This window comes from Nematolebias whitei, chromosome 1, assembly GCF_014905685.2.
Source record: "Nematolebias whitei isolate Nwh7 chromosome 1, NemWhi1, whole genome shotgun sequence".
NCBI lineage: Eukaryota > Metazoa > Chordata > Actinopteri > Cyprinodontiformes > Rivulidae > Nematolebias > Nematolebias whitei.
In genome coordinates, this window is record NC_056498.1 from 20,261,739 (window position 1) to 20,278,989 (window position 17,251).

General features: G+C 40.8%; 1 protein-coding gene across 1 annotated transcript in view; it reads right to left on the reverse strand.

Annotated features, from left to right (window-relative positions):
- Nucleotides 1-10,469, reverse strand: part of usp12b (ubiquitin specific peptidase 12b) — a 32,144-nt gene extending 21,675 nt beyond the window's left edge. Inside the window, exon 1 of the mRNA XM_037682914.1 lies at nt 10,318-10,469. Within this exon, the coding sequence (XP_037538842.1) occupies nt 10,318-10,365 (48 nt within the window). The 5' untranslated portion in view covers nt 10,366-10,469. The remainder of the gene's footprint in view (nt 1-10,317) is intronic.
- Between the last annotated feature and the right edge of the window lie 6,782 nt (nt 10,470-17,251).

The following is a 17,251-nucleotide window of genomic DNA, read 5'->3' on the forward strand; positions in this document are numbered from 1 at the left end:
ATTGTGTTGGAGAGAGTAAATGTCATGAATAAATTTGACATTAAACAATCTAAATTCAATTCAAATTCAATTCAAAAATACTTTATTAATCCCAGAGGGAAATTATATGTTGGGTAACTCATCATCCTGGTTTCATTAAAGAGTTGTTGTAGATGCTGATGGCTGTGGGCAGGAAGGATCTCTTGTAGCGGTCTGTCCTACAACGGATTTGAAGAAGCCTCTGACTGAAGACAATCTGTTGTTGTATGACAGTCTGATGAAGAGGATGCTGATGGTTGTCTATAACGTTCTTCATTTTATGAAGAGTCCTTCTTTGTACAATCATCTCCAAAGTTTCTAGAGGAGTCCCCAGAACTGAGCCAGCCTTCTTTATGAGCTTGTTGATCTTTTTTAAGTCACTTGCTCTGGTGCTGCTCCCCCAGCAGATGATGGCAGAAGAGATAGCACTCTCTACAACAGACTTATAGAAGATCTGCAGCATCTTGCTGCAAACGTTGAAGGACTTCAGCTTCCTCAAGAAGTACAGTCTGCTCTGTCCCTTCTTGTAGATGGCTTCACTGTTGCATCTCCAGTCCAGTCTATTGTCCAGGTGAACTCCAAGGTATTTATACTTCTCCACCACCTCCACTTCTTCTTCCATGATGAAAATAGGGTTGGACCTGTTCCTGATTCTCCTGAAATCTACAATCATCTCCTTTGTTTTGTTCACATTCAAAATGAGATGATCGTTTCCACACCATGCCACAAAGCGGTCCACCAGTTCCCTGTACTCAGCTTCTTGTCCATCTCTGATACACCCGACCACTGCAGAGTCATCTGAATATTTCTGCAGATGACAGGAGTCTGTTTTGTACTGGAAATCTGAGGTGTACAGAGTGAAAAGGATTGGTGAGAGTACAGTCCCCTGTGGTGCTCCTGAGCTACTGACCACCTGGTCAGACACACAACCCTTCAGTCTCACAAACTGTGGTCTGTCTGTCAGGTAGTCTTTGATCCAGGTGATTGTTGAGTTGTTAAATTGAATTGTTACATCATTTTCAGCATCTGCATTTGGTAGCAGGCCAAACTGACAAAGACGATGCAGAATAATGTAGTATTTTAATTCAACAGCAGAGAAAGCTATGTAGTCTCTGTAAGTAGGTCTGGGGGGAGGGGGATACCGGTATTGGTATCGGTTATCAGCCAAATAAGTTTTAACACGTTGACATATCGGATATCTTCCAAAAATCCAATATCGTACATCCCTAGTGAAGACGACTAAAACTGTGCAACATTTCTGAACAGTAGTAAAAACTTCCACCAGAAAACGTTGTTTCCTCATCACGTCCTAATCCTCCTGTTCCATTTTCTCTCTGTAAAACAGAAAGCCATCTGTTTGCTGCAGCTGTGTCTCCGCCATAGATCCTCCTCTACAGTTTCACTAAAACCCATCCAGTGGTTCATGGGATATTTTGCTAACAGAGACAGCGTTGACTCTACCAGTTAATGCCTACGTGTGAACAAGGATCATTCACGTTCTCTCAGCTCTTAGAGTATGTGTTGGGGATGGCTCTCAGCTACTACCATAGCAAATTATAGCTCAGCATCTACTAAACGAAGTTTTGGCCACTTTTGGTCAATTACCTGTGGCAGCCATCTTGAATTGGATTGATTTTAAACATTAATCAGTTGAAGATGTGCATTCAGTAATTATTTACCGGTACTGAGAGTTTCATTGAAAAACTCCCATGGGTCATGAGATATTTTGCTAACAAACACAGACACAGGTTTGCCTTTTATGGTGGAAGGCAATAGAATATGATGACTATGCTGCTTTAATGGATCATCAACACATACTAATCTTAATCTAAAAACATCATATCACCCACACCTGTGAGTGTGCATGTATCCCGCCTACACCCCTACCCCCAACAAAAATACCCTATCTTTTACAATGAATCATTTGTGCTTTTAAAACATATTTTTGGTTTCACATTTAATGTTTTATTTATATAAATGGGCTATTAATAAACATTTTTCTTAAGCATCAGATAACGACGAGCAGTTTTCAATCACTTAGTAACTTTATTGATCCAATCGCACCAAAAATGGTCAGTTTTCCTCGTTTTTCAGGAGTAAATATAAACGAAAAAGTGATAAATTAACACAAAACGTCTTTGCAGAGAATGAATAGCTTGTGTGTGTGTGTGTGGGGGGGGGGGGGGTGCACATTCAAAGGCTTTTGTTGTGTACTTCTCTGACTAAGGTTTCTGCGAGAATAAACAAAGCACCGCACCGTTTCAGTACTTTGTGGCACTGTAAATTAAATGTTAAATTAGTTGGAGTTTCTTTACGGGAGTGATACGTTGAGTCAAACTCAGACAAATGATGATGACATTGCAGCGTGTGTTACATCAACAAGAGGCAGGCAGGCGCTGTCTAGTCCAGATTATTCAACCAGCCAGCACAGGCCAGAAACAGCATGGGGATGTACAAACCGGATTCCAAAAAAGTTGGGACACTAAACAAAACAAGACTTTTAAGTTATCAACCGTGCATAACATCATCAAAAGATTCAGAGAATCTGGAACAATCGCTGTGCGTAAGGGTCAAGGCCGTAAAACTCTACTGGATGCTCGTGATCTCCGGGCCCTTAAAGGTCACTGCACCTCAAACAGGAATGCCACTGTCAAGGAAATAACAGAATGGGCTCAGGAATATTTCCAGAAAGCATTGTAAGTGAACACAATCAACCGTGCCATCCGCCGTTGCCAGCTGAAACTCTACAGTGCAAAGAGGAAGCCATTTCTAAGCAAGCTCTACAAGCTCAGACATTTGCACTGGGCCAGGGATCATTTAAAATGGAGTGTGGCAAAATGTAAGACTGTTCTGTGGTCAGATGAGTCACGATTTGAAGTTTTTATGAAACACTGGGACGCCATGTCATCCGGACCAGAGAGGACAAGGATAGCCCAAGTTGTTATCAACGCTTCGTTCAGAAGCCTGCATCACTGATGGTATGGGGTTGCATGAGTGCTTGTGGCATGGGCAGCTTGCATGTCTGGAAAGGCACCATTAATGCAGAGAACTATGTCCAGGTTCTAGAACAACATATGCTCCCATCTAGACGTCATCTCTTTCAGGGAAGATCCAGCATTTTTCAACACGATAATGCCAGACCACATTCTGCAGCAATCACAACATCATGGCTACGTAGGAGAAGGATCCGGGTACTGAAATGGCCAGCCTGCAGTCCAGATCTTTCACCTATAGAGAACATTTGGCGCATCATAAAGAGGAAGGTGCGACAAAGAAGGCCCAAGACGATTGAACAGTTAGAGGCCTGTATTAGACATGAATGGGAGAGCATTCCTATTTCTAAACTTGAGAAACTGGTCTCCTCTGTCCCCAGACGTCTGTTGAGTGTTGTAAGAAGAAGGGGGGATGCCACACAGTGGTAAAAATGGACTTGTCCCAACTTTTTGGGGATTTGTTGACGCCATGAAATTTGGAAACAACAGATTTTTCCCTTAAAATGATACATTCTCTCAGTTTAAACTTTTGATCTGTGATTTGTGTTCTATTCTGAATAAAATATTAGATGTTGGCACCTCCACATCATTGCATTCAGTTTTTATTCACAATTTGTTTAGTGTCCCAACTTTTTTGGAATCCGGTTTGTAAACAAACAGCACACACATACACACAAAAAAACTCTAAAGTCTGAAAGGAAATACAGAAATATAGAGTGTGAAAGTAAGAAACGGACTTCTTTAGAAAGCACTGAAGATAGGCAACCCAATCACTGCTGGTTTTAAGTGACAGCTTTGAAATGAGCCCGTTTCCTGAAGTGACAGAAACGAAAGTTAAACTGAACTCCGCTGGCCTGAAAGTGGAGACTGTTTCCACCCAGCAGGGGACCGACAAGTCATTTCAAGAAATGGTGATTCAGCTCAAGCATCACGATTGGTTTAAAGCATATGTGTCAAACTCAAGGCCCAGGGGCCAAATGTGGCCCTCCTTAACATCTTATCTGGCCCCCAAGATGTTATTTTAAATGTAAAATACTTTTATCACTTTAATTTTTTTTCAGTAATCTTTGATTATGACGTCAAAAATGCAACAGAAAATGGAAAATGAGATCAATCAAACTCTTGTTGAGGAACCTGCAATCAAGAAAAGATGTTGGGTCTAACTTGAGTTAATGTAGATTCTGAAAACGGCCCTTAGGTTGAAAAAGGTTTTAACTTTGGCCCCCTTTTGTAAAAGGGTTTTTGACACCCCTGGTTTAAAGGATGTCATGAAACATGCTTGGGATTTAACTGACTGGTTCCTAAATGGAGCTACAACGCTTAAGCACAAATAAAAATCACTACTTTCACTACCCTTTAATACAATGATTTGCAGAGTTCATAAACCTTAATTTAATTCACAATAAAATATAGTAAACACATAAAATGTTGCGGCTAACAAACTACAAATAGAAAACAGCTGGAGGAGCATAATGCCACAAATTCAGTTAACAATCAAGAACAGGAAAGAACACAAAAATAATATTTTAGAAAAATGGAACGTCTCAGAAGTAAAGATGGGCAGAGGTTCACCAGTCTGAAAAAAAAAACTGTTTAAATATAGCCAAGCTATTTCAGAAGAATGTTCCTCAATGCTCTGATCTAGACATCACTGTATGGGCTCAGGAATACTTCCACAACTGTAAACAGCTCACTGTGCCATCCACAGACAAAGCTCTATCATGCAAAGAAGAAGCCCTCGTGAACGCCATCCAGAAAGGCTCTGGTCCAAACTCGTTTAAAATGGACTGAGGCAAAGTGAAAAACTGTTGTGTGGTCCGATGAATCAAAATTTGAATTTCTTTTTAGAAAACACTGACACCACATAAAGAAGAGTGGGACCACCCAGCTTCAGATCAAGGAGGTCCTTTCATACGTCATCCCAAGGACGAAACGTCTCAGCAAAAAAAGAAACCGTCCCGATGACCTGACTGAACATTGTTGGATTATTGCCTGGATTACTGAGCATGAACTTTGGTGTTTTGAACCATTTTGGCTCGACTGCCCCAGAGGAGTTGACAAGGGGGGAGGGCGGGCCCCAGAAACCATCTTATCACAAGCAAACTGGTTTTGTCCACTATGTGAGGGTGATATGTGTGGGACTCCAGCTTGTTTGTGTTTCTTCTCAGACTGAAGAATTCCTTTGGATGAAGGATGAAACGTCTCGGCAAAAAAAGAAACCGTCCCGATGACCTGACTGAACATTGTTGGACCACCTAGCATGTCGTCTGTGCATAGTTCAAAGCTCTGCCTGTCTTTGTGATGAAAAATAACATTTCAATACATTGATCAGCTCTAGGCCTGTTGCAATAAATAAATCAATTAATCGCACGATAAATGAAAATTATCAACCTCATTTTCATTTATCGGCTTTATCGTTTCTTCGTGTCTCTCTCTTTCTACTGAAGACACTGGATGATAAAAAGCTCAACTCCGGTGCTCTTTACTGACACCCCCTCCCCCCTTAAATCCATTTTAACCATCCAAAATCACATTTTTGTTAAAAGCAGCTAAGCTGAGAAGCTCAACTACAAGCTAAGCTAACAGGCCGACCTCTGGGAAAAAAAACCTCCGTCTCGTCGAAGCTCCAAAAATTCACAGTTGAAACCCGTGCCTTTGTGTAAAAAGTTATTTTTCTCTGCAAAACGAAGCTGAGAACTTGTTTACTGATTTTTTATTAAAAGCTTTGTGTGACAAATGCTATGCTAAAGTGCTCAAACCACACCGAGCGTCCACCATCTTGAGAACGGAAAAAAAGGAAAGAGAGACAGCCCATGTCATGTCAAGGGGCCTCCCTCCCATGTTTCTTAGACACGCTGTTCGCTCCCTCACTATTCATCTTTGGTTCAAACAATCTTATACTGCCATCTGGTGGTCAAAAAAAGTACTACATTCAAAACAAATTAACCAACATTTCTTCTTAAACCTGATAATAATTACTAATTATTGTCAAATTTCAAACAATATTATCATTTATCGCAATAATTTCTGAGACAATGAATCACATTTGTTATTGTGACGGGTGTATGCAGCACTAGTTTTATTTTCATTTAAAACTACATCCACAATCTTATTATTAGTGGGCCATCCTAACTTAAACTGTAGACAGGTTCATTATAAAACTTGGTTACAAATGAAACCAGTTCTAACCATTACAAATGTGACTCCATAATAATTCAAACAGACCTCATTTAGTCTTTTTACGTTCACCAAATCTGTAAATAAAAGTGAAAAATGTGGCTATTGATTACACTTTCCGACAACAACATGCACTCCATACATTGGCCCATTAATAAAACAGACAGATAAAAACATGAATTATAACATGATCTTAGTGTTGCCTCTGGTTTGTGCAGCTCCACTCATACGGTTTCACCAACCAAATTAATTTTCTGAAGCGACTAAACGGCTCTCGGGCGGCGACTGAGAGGCTGCCAAAGAAGCAAACAGACTGAAGAAACTTGCCAGCCCTGTACTAATGCGAAGCCACACTTGTGTTTGTTTAGAGGTTGTTGGTAAATGACGATGGTTTCCACATTTAAGAGGGTTACATGGTGTGGTCTACAATACGCAGCCAGCAAAACTCTGGCCGTTCTCCACAAAAACGGCATACCGCTGCAAATCCTATTAAAAATACTGCAGTACATTTGAATTTAAGATTTGGGCTGTACTGTCCAGGACCATCTATCTAGAGGCAGAGTGGTCAGCCAATTCATTTTGCCCTTTTTAAAAGTTATTCGCCATCAACCAGATGTGACAAATTACAGAAAAGTCAGGCACACCTGTGCAGTTGTTATTGACTCCACACCCATTTTTCATTTCTCCACGTGCTTCCTGTGAACAAGGGTGCCTTTCATAACAGGGGTGCTTCTTTACAGCATAACACCTGTAAACCCCAAAGAAAGTTGGCTTCATATGTCTAGTTGTCCTAGCTGCTTGTTATAGATCTTTTTATGGCTTGGCAATAAGGAATCTACCAGCATAGTATATATTACTACACAACTATGCTGCAATACATGATGAACTTGGTTAACAGAACTAGGATCACTGGGAAAAGGGACAGAGCTGTATGTGTCTCTAAAGACAAGAAAGGCTCAAATGCAACTATAAATTAGCTTTTTTAACAACTACTTTAAACTATTTAACCTTACGTCTTTGGTCAGAGAGCAACTCAGTTAAAGAGGTCAAGACAAAGGTAGCCAAAGCTGCCAGCTAGCTGCTAGCTAGGCTTAAAACTTGTTCGGAGGGACAGATCAATGTTAACGGCTACTTGTTTTGTGAATCCTCTATCTATGTTGTAGAAATGGGGACTCCGAACGCTGAGATAGAGGAAAGGACATGAGCATTTGAAGCGACCTGCTACAGTCACCTGCTTCAGGTCCACTGGTCCTAACACATAGGGCTGGGCAATATACCGAAAATTAACCGACACCGAAATTTATAACAATGACCGACGTCGTTTTGCCCATGTCGGTATTTTCGGTGTTTTAAAAAAAAAATAAAAGTTGTTTTGTCTTTTGGCTGTGTATAGGTGTTATGCTCATGTCCCTTTAAGACGCTGCGCTACGTGCAGTCTGTAGTCACGTGACTCCACCCCATCCAGTCTGTAACAAGAAGTGAAAGAGACGGTGCGGTTGAGAAAATGGAGGAAATTTCGAATGTTGAAGCGGCGGCAGCGGCAGAGCTGGTCCAGGAGGAAGAGGAGCAGCTCATTTCCACAACAAATAAAAGTGTCAGCAGTCGTCTGGCAACATTTTTGGTTCAGCAAAGACGATATTGAACCCAAAAGAAGCCAAGTGTAAACCATGTCAACTATGATTGCAGTTGTAATTGCAGTTGTAATTGCAGCGTTTCTTAGAAATAGTTTTTCTGTGTTCAGTGACATTTTTGATTATGACATTATTTGTTTGCAAGTGACGCTACCTCGTTTACACAGAGATGGGCCTTTGCACATAATAGCATTATTTAGCCTTTAGCTGTTTACAAGAGATTACCTCTACGGCTTTTACAGAGAGGTAGGCGACATTATATTTGCACAACTCGTTGTTTACTTTTCCAAATGGCAAATGTGATATTTATTTTTGATTATTTAGTTTTATTTACAAGGGAAATACTTGACAACTCAAATGTGACCAGTTCATTTATAAGTTATTGTATTTTTAATACTTTGTGTTTACAGGAAAGTTAAGTTAATTTATACGTCTAAATTTGTTCAGTTGTGCGTATTTGTTCAAAAACTATTAACAACTAAAAGTACACATTTTCGTCATTTATTTGCAGAAGCTGTCATTTTAAAGTTCATTAAAGTGGCAATAAAAGGGGAATCATGCCATCAATATAACTGGCTGTGAATTATTTATGCCGGACGATCACATGATTTTCGGGGGTTGCAGTTATCGTCCATTTATCGTTAGCGAGGTGAACTGCTCAATATATTGTGATATTGATTTACTACCACACTACAAATGCAGAAGTCCACCATAGAGTCTATATCCTCATCGGTTATCATGAATCCTTCCTAATGCAGATCGGGAAGAAGAAAGTAAAGGGGTTTGCCCACATAGTGAGGACCAAGGAAACTCTGTCAAACATGATCCTTCAAGGAAAAGCTGAAGGAACCCGTAAAAGGGGGCGTCCCCCTTGTCAACAGAGCAGATGACACCCTTTGCTGGACAGACCTCCCTTTTAATGCGCAGGTATTCATCTGTCTGAGGACCAGCCAAGGTGGAGGTTGCTGGTGAATGATGTTTGTACTGCCCTCATGGCACTACGTGAAGGGACTGATGATGATGATAACCATTTATCTCTATAAATTAGCCAGATATTTAATCACCAAAAGAACTAAATCGATTTCAAGCATGTGGGTTAAAAAAGGTAAGCATCTGGGAAAACAGTATGGGTTCGATGTGGGGGTGAAGACAAACTGGATGGTTTCTAAACTTCTGAACCCTGGATCTCTCTGAACCAACCTACCCAACAGGTCCACCCTGCTAGCAATCATTAAGTCCTGTGGAGAGTCGTCCGTGGTCATCACCAGACTTCAAAACTCCAAAACCGTCAACGAACACTTACCAATACATTGTAAAATAATAAAACAACAAACGAAGCTCTCAACGCTTCTTGTGAGCATAAAAGGATCGAAACATTAGAGGCTTTCACAGTTCAGCGTAAAAAAAACACAAATGATCCAGGGATCGTCAAAGAGCTGCAACAACCAAACTTTGTGAAACACTCGGCACAGATGAGCCTCTGGGCAAATCAAGACACAAATGTTGAATCCAACAAAGTTCAGTCAGGTCCTCTGGAGAGTGTCTTTGTGTTGAAACGTTTCATCTCTCATCCAAAGGACTTCATCAGTCCGAGGAGCCACAATAAACTCAGACTCACTGAGCTGAATACAGCACCTCAGACTGAGGAAGTCTTTCGGATGAAAGACGAAACGTATCTACATTTTTTTTCGTTTTGCCTTGTTTTGTTTTTTTTGAATTCCAGAGGACCAGATTGAACTTTTTTTTAGATTTTTCTACCTGGATTATTGAGCATGCATCAGGATATCAGACTCACATAGTGGGCCAACCAGTTTGATAGTGAAAAACTGGTTTCTGGATTCTTATCCCCATCAAACTGGTTGTCCCACTATGTGAGTGTGCCACTTAAAAGAGTGAGTTTGATGTGGCTCCTGAAGAAGTCCTTTGGATGAAGGATGAAACGTTTTTTTTTTTTTTTTAAAGTCCATAGTACCTGACTTAACTTTGCTGGATTTATTACCTGGATTATTGAGCATGAACTTTGACATAATTGTTGAATTTTGCAACAGAAACACAGTAAAAACACTCATCATCATCATCAGAAATGACTGGAGCTGGTTTCCTCCTCCCATGCGTCCATACTGACTTATTTTTCATGGGTTTCAGTTGTAAGATAAGCAGATGGACTCAAAACGGCAGAGGTTTGTGGTAAAACAGTCAGGAGGAAACTTTTAGTCAGGCAGTACTTGACCAGCTAACAGGCTAAGCTAAGTGCCCGCTGGTCACTCCAGTCCTCCTCACGTAAACAAACAAGATGAAGCTGGATCATTACCGTCTCACACACGTCTGCTCGGACCGCTTAGTTTCTGTATTCCTCAAGAAAATAAGCAGTTATGGAGAGTTGCCCTGAGCAAGAAGGCTGAGCAAGTTGTACAGTGTGTTATCGCGTCAGGTTAGCGGGCAGGGTTCAGCTAGCCTCGAGGAGCGGACAGCCTCGGTGTCTGCTCTGAGCTCCTTACCATCGTACAAATCGAGGCGATCTTTCGGACTGTCATCAGTATTTCCATCGGTAATCCGCCATGTTGGACCGAACCCCGATGGTGAAATAATCAGAGCCGCTGTGGCTGCAGAGTTCCGGTGTCGTGCAGCCTAATGTTGCCCCTGTCAGCGGTGGAGGAAAGATCAAACTAAAGACATGGACCGTTTCCTGTATGGATTTTCAGAATAAAAGTAAAATGAGGCTCCGGCCTCTGGTAGAGAGGACGTGGCAAGTACAACTGCACATCTGATGATCGTGTGACTGCAACTGTGTGTGCGTGCGCGCGAGTGTACAAAACTTGTGAAACCTTCTATTTCTTTTGGCTGTTCCCTCTTCAGAGGTCTCCACAGTGAGTCATCCTCCTCCATCTCACTCTGTCCTCACTCCAGCTATGTCCTCTCTAACGGCATCCATATATCTCCTCTTTGTCTTTTTCCTGGCATCCTTCTACCAGTATACGTCCAAACCATCTCAGTCTGGCCTCTTTAACTTTATCTCCCAGTTGTTCAACCTGTGCTGTACCTCTGATGATCTCATTCCTAATCTGATCCATCCTTGTCACTCCTAAGGAGAACCTCAACATCTTCATTTCTGCCACTTCCAGTTCTTTGTCCTGTCTTTGTCGGTGCCACTGTCTCCAGACCATACAACATGGCTGATTAGGATGGGAGACTGCGATGAAGTGAAGACTCAAAGCAATCTGCTGACTCCTTAGATAAATAATGTTACTAACTGACTTCATTATGTATGTGAATGTTTCTGTACAGTGCTCTGAGATGACTTCTGTTGTGGTTTGGCGCTACATAAAGTTTAAACAAACTGAATTGAACTGAATCTCACCACTGTTTTGCAAACCTGTCCTTTGACCTTTGCTGCCAATCTTTCGTCACAAATCACTCTTGAAATTTTTCTCCATCCACTCCATCCTGCCTGGACTGGTTTTTTAGCTTCTTTACCACATTTCCCATTTTCCTGGACAGTGGACCTCGAGTGCTTGAAGCCCTGCACCTTTGTGACCTCTGCTCCTTGTAGCCTCACTGTTCCACCACCTCCCTCTCATTCACACACATGTACTCTGCCTTACTACAGCTGGCTTTCATTCCTCTTCTTTCAAGTGCATACCTCCACCTCTCCAAGTTCTCTTCCACCTGTTCCATGCTCTCACCATATATCACAGTGTCATCTGCAAACGTCATAGTCCACGGGGATTCCTGCCTGACCTCATCTATTTGTCAGTCCATCACCAGAGCAAACAAGAAGGGGCTCAGAGCCGATCCTTGATGCACTCCCACCTCCACCTTGAAACTATCTGTCACTCCTACAGCACATCTCACCACTGTCCTGCTGTCCTCATACATGTCCTGTACCAGTCTAACATACTTCTTTGCCACTCCAGATTTCCTCATGCAATACCACATCTCCTACCTCTGCACCCTGTCATTTGCTTTTTCTAAATCCACAAAGACACAATGGAGTTCTTTCTGACCTTCTCTAGACTTCCTCCATCAACATCCTCTGAGCAATGGCATCTGTGGTGCTCTTTCTCCGTATTAAACCACACTGCACAGACATGTATGTGATTGCATGTGCATAAGTAGTTGTAAATCCATGGTGTTGCTGGTCTACCAACAAGTTAGCTGTCTAGCTAAAGTGCTAATGCTGCTTTAACTGGTTTGTCTCATACATAAACAAAAAGGATCAACTGTAGTAGTTCGTATTGACTAGTCTTATTTTGAAGCTAGATATGTGATATTTCCGGTTTTACTGGTGTTTCCTCTGGTTGACTTTACAGTTTCCTGCTGTCCAGCAGGGGAGTGGATGAGGGAGTGTCACCCACTATACTCAGACTCAGGAGTTGGCATGAGATAAGCAGGGTATACTGTGCAGAATAGTTTTGTCTTGCATATACATTTACAAAACTTTGATTATTTTTTTAAACGACGTGATGTTAAAGTGATAGTTCAGACATTTTGAAGTAATGAACAAATGTCTTGGCTATTGTAGATAGTGTCTCACAGGTCTTCTCTTGTAAATGAGTCCTCAAGACTCAATGAGACTAAGCTGTATAAATAAAGGTTGAATGAATAGTGGTTGCGGCAACCAAAGTGGAGTGCTGCCATCTTAGAACAAGTTCAGCCTCCCTCATGGTGGTTTATACAAACACAATTTCATAAAAGTTACCCTGTTGAAGCTACTACCAAAGTTACAATAAGAAAACACCAAGAAAAAAATACAAGGAAAACATTTATATTACACAGAATATTCAATTTATAGAATATATTTAGTTGAAAGGAACTCATTCGAGATGGTTTTACATTTTAATATACAGATTATTCAGAGATCAATAAATATTTTTTTATAACAGTAAAATCAGAAGATACACTGTAATTCACATTAAAAAGTCATCGATTGAACAGCTAATATAGCACTTGCTGTCCTATACAAGACATAATTTATTTTCTTGTGATTTGACCTTGAGGTCCTTGACCTTAACCTTAAGGTCAAAGTCGTCACTGGTCATGTGCAAGGTCAGACTATGAACGATTTGGTATGTAACAGTACACTTATCTTACAATAACTCCAATGTTTTGGGGTGTTTCAGATTAGTTGAGATATTTTTGTGCAATATTAAATGAATAAAGGTAATCAAAGTTCAAGGTCAGATGTACGCTTCAAGGTCATGCCATAAGAACAATACAAACCCAGATAACTATAAAATCATAACATGTGGGCTATTAAAACAAAGCTATGACCAACAGGAATACTGTACAAAGAAACAACTCAAAACACAGTTATGGCCACTAGGGGTGTAAATCAGCAGCTTTACCACGATACGATATTATATTATATTTGTTTGTATGACGATACTATTTTTCCCGATATCACAAAGTCTGTCACGATACGATTTCGATTCTATTCGATTCACAAGTCTGCGATCGATATATTGCGATATCAAATGCCCATCTCATTTACATATAAATACATTTACAAAAACAATTCGAACATGATTTAACCATTTTATTTCTGTTATTACAAGCACCAGGCATTTAAGTATTTTTTTCTTAATTAACAAAAAAATAAAAATAAATGACCTGTTCTCACATTTCTTATGTTTAAGTGCATTTTTTTAAACCAGTTAACTTAAAAGTGCTCTGATTACTTTTCAGTTATAAAGAAACAAAAATAAATATTGAGTTTACATAACATGGCTATCAATGCCGTGTTTCTTCTTCAGGTGAACAGACAAATTTGTTGTTTCCCGAGTATTTTAACTCACACTGGCACCTGTTGCATACGACATGAGTTTTGTCTGTGGAGCCGTCCACCTGTTGGAAACAAAATATTTCCACAGTGTTGATTTAAATCCAGCAGGAGAGTGAATTTCATTATCAGTGTTTTCTGCCTCGCCTGCCGTGTTGCTGAGGCGGCCGCACAGCGCAGCCGCGCATGGAAACGGCGACACAGACGGGCCTTGGGAATTTCAAAATAAAAGCATATTTTTTAAAGATAACGATATGAATCGATGGGCAGCACGGTGGCGCAACTGGTAGAGCTGCTGCCTCTCAGCGAACAGGTCCTTGGTTCAAACCCCGGTCCAGGGGCCTTTCTGGGTGGAGTTTGCATGTTCTCTCCGTGCATGCGTGGGTTTTCTCCGGGTGCTCCGGTTTCCTCCCACAGACCAAAAACATGCATGTTAGGCTGATTGGTAACTCTAAATTGTCCCTAGGTGTGAATGAGAGTGTGAATGGTTGTTTGTCTCATTTGTCTCTATGTGGCCCTGTGATGGACTTGCGACCCGTCCAGGGTGTACCCCGCCCCTCGCACAGTGATTGCTGGACATGGGCACCAGCGACCCCCATGACCCAAAATGGAATAAACGGGTAAAGATAATGGATGGATGGATGGATGGATATGAATCGATGTTTTAGTTGTGCCACGATATAACTGAATCATTAATCATTTAATCGATACATCGATGTAAATCGCTGTATCGTTACACCCCTAATGGCCACCTAAGAGTTGGTCACTTAAACCTACTCTGTAAAATCCTGAACAAATTGTTATAGACAAACAATTACCTCAGCAAGTATTCTTAATATATACCAAGAAACAAGGATGTCAACCCCCAGGAAAGCAAAAAAAAAAAAATGCCTGTGCAAGCAAAGTTAACTAACATGCAGAATGTCAAGCGTGAAGCTAACAAGGAAGCTAATGCTAACACCTGGGCTAACGTTAGCATGACTTCTCCAGGACAAAGTAGTGATGAGCTGACTGGTGTCAAAGAATAAAGCCTATTAGCAATAATGAACTTAAAAGCTGAATTTTCATTTTGACTGGACGGAATCTTCTCTGCTGTTGAGTTCTTGCTCTGGATGACCTCCTGGCTGCCCACCTGAACTCTTTGGGTTGGTGTTTTTTCTTTTTGCATTTTTTGTCCCCAGGTCCTGATCCTGTTGGGTTTTTTGTTCTCGGGTACTTTTGTTTCCCTTTGTACCCTCTATCCTGCCGTTTCCTCCTTCCTCCCACCCAATTTACAACTAAATTATTTTGAGATATCAGGTGCAATCCCTTGGGGGTGGGGGGTACTGTGGGAATCTGTTTTTTTTCCCCCTGTCATTTCTTTAATTCTCGTTTGTCCTGCACTCCCCAGTGTTCTCTTCCTTTAAACAGGTCTCACTTGTAAAAATGAGTCTTTGAGGCTCCATGTGATTTATCTGTATAAATAAAGGTTGAATGAATTGTCAGCTCCTGCTGCACCTGTCTCAACTCAGGAGTTGGTCATTTTGTCTCGTCAGTCTCCTTTTAAATTCAGCCTCTCTGTGCTTCGTCTTTGTCCGTGCATTGTGCTTCCCACAGCCGGTCGTGTTCTGTTCCTCTCTCGTTTCCTTCATTCACATAAGTTTGGCTGCACGTCAGCTTTTGTTTTGAATAAATAGACTCTCTTTATTTTACCTTGGAGTTTAGAAAATAAACATCTCAGTTTCTCTGAATCTCCCTCAACATACGGAATGACCACTGGTCTGGGTTCCTCCTTTTCACCTGCTGGCTGACTGGAGTCCTGTTTGGGTTTCTTCTCTGCTTTCAGGAAGGCCCAGTTAGGATATCCACATTGCTTAGAGCCTGTCTTGTGTGGGATTTCTCCTTCTCCCTGGCTCATTGGTGGGGACGCTGTCTGCTCTGTGGTACCGAGTCCTGATGACTCCTAACTTGTGCTCCAGCGGGTGATGGGAGTCAAAACCACAAGTACTGGTCTGTGTGTGTGGTTTTGTAGAAAACATCCATTTCCAAATCTCCTCCATGAGACCTCACCAGCCAAAAAAGCCAAACTGCCATTTTTTTTTTACAGCTTCTCGTGTGAACTTTATATATTTATCCACATATTTGATGTGATCAGTGAAATGGTGGACTTCACAAGATTTAATTTTAACCAAGGCAATGACTCAATGGTGTCCCTGAAAGTCTCTCTTGTGGACCTCCTCCACCAAGGGGTGCCAGAGTTCATGCATGCACATTGGTGTCCTTAAAAAAAACATCTCTGCCCTCCTCCTATCTCTTTCCTCTGAAGGTCATGATATGTAATAAATTATTAAACTTCTGTACATGTGCAATTCACTGCGGCCGAGGAGGACTCCAAAGCCGTTACATCATTACCCCGCCATCCTTAACGCCCACATTCCATACAAAATTTTGTATCTAAAATTTAATAATGTATTAAGTGAGTACTGAACTTGATGCTTTTGCATGCACTAATGTGTCATACTAATGTTAATACTAATGTTAGCATGCAGATGCTCGCACCAAACTCTATCTGACAGAGAGAGAGAGAGAGAGAGAGAGGGAAAATGTCAAGCAGCCGGATCAGCTGTCCTCCAGAGCAGAGAGAAAGTAAGAAAAAGAAAGAAAGAAGTGGATGGACGGACAGACAGACTCATCCAAGTCATAAACCTATTTATTTATGTATGTACTATTTTTGATACTTTTCAAATGTAACATTTGTTGCTGTTATTAAAAGCAAAACAACTTAAATTCTTTGTCCAGTTGACATCAAGGGCACAAACTCAGGGGAAACACTGCAACACACATAAATATCATGTCATAAAGTGAATTCTCTTTAATGTTGGAACTCTGTCAGTGCATTTAAGATGAAAATTACCCTGTGATTATGTTATTTTGTATTTGTTATGACAAGATAAGTACGCACATTGTAATAGCGTTAAAAAAAATATGAGAACAAGAATAGGAATTAATAAATAAGGTCATGTGTTGTCATCATATTCCCATACAAAGATGAAACCCGTTGCATCTGGGATGCACCCAGGTGGAGCGGTGGGCAGCTATGTAAGCTGCCTGGGGAGCAATTCAAGATTGGGTGTCCTGCTCAGAGACACCACGAGATGTGCAATGATCGGGGATTGAACCCGGAGTCAGCTGCCCCTACACCATCTCTGCCCCATATATTGTGAGAACATGAAAGTCTAAACGCATATCAAAACTAAATGTATAATTACATTATAACTCCATGTCATCAAATTGTTTCAAGTTAAAAAATATATATATATATATATATTTTTCTTATAACAGTAAGCAGCGTATTAACATGAAAACATTTTGTTAGGACATGGAAATAAACATTGAAAGGACACGAGAATATAATATAACGTGGAAAAATATATTTTTCAAACAATAACCTTTTCATGTTGTAACACACATTCACAGTTTTGCTTAATTTTCTTGCTGAGGTGGCAGCAATGAGCTTCCATACTTTTAATCCTTCATAAATTTTGGCATTAACGGTCTTCCATACATTATGTGGCAACAGCGACGACAAATGTCCGAGTATTTATAAAAGTAAAACAGATGTGTTTATCAGTGCACATCTTCTACATGTTTGCAGTCTACTGGTGATAAAACTT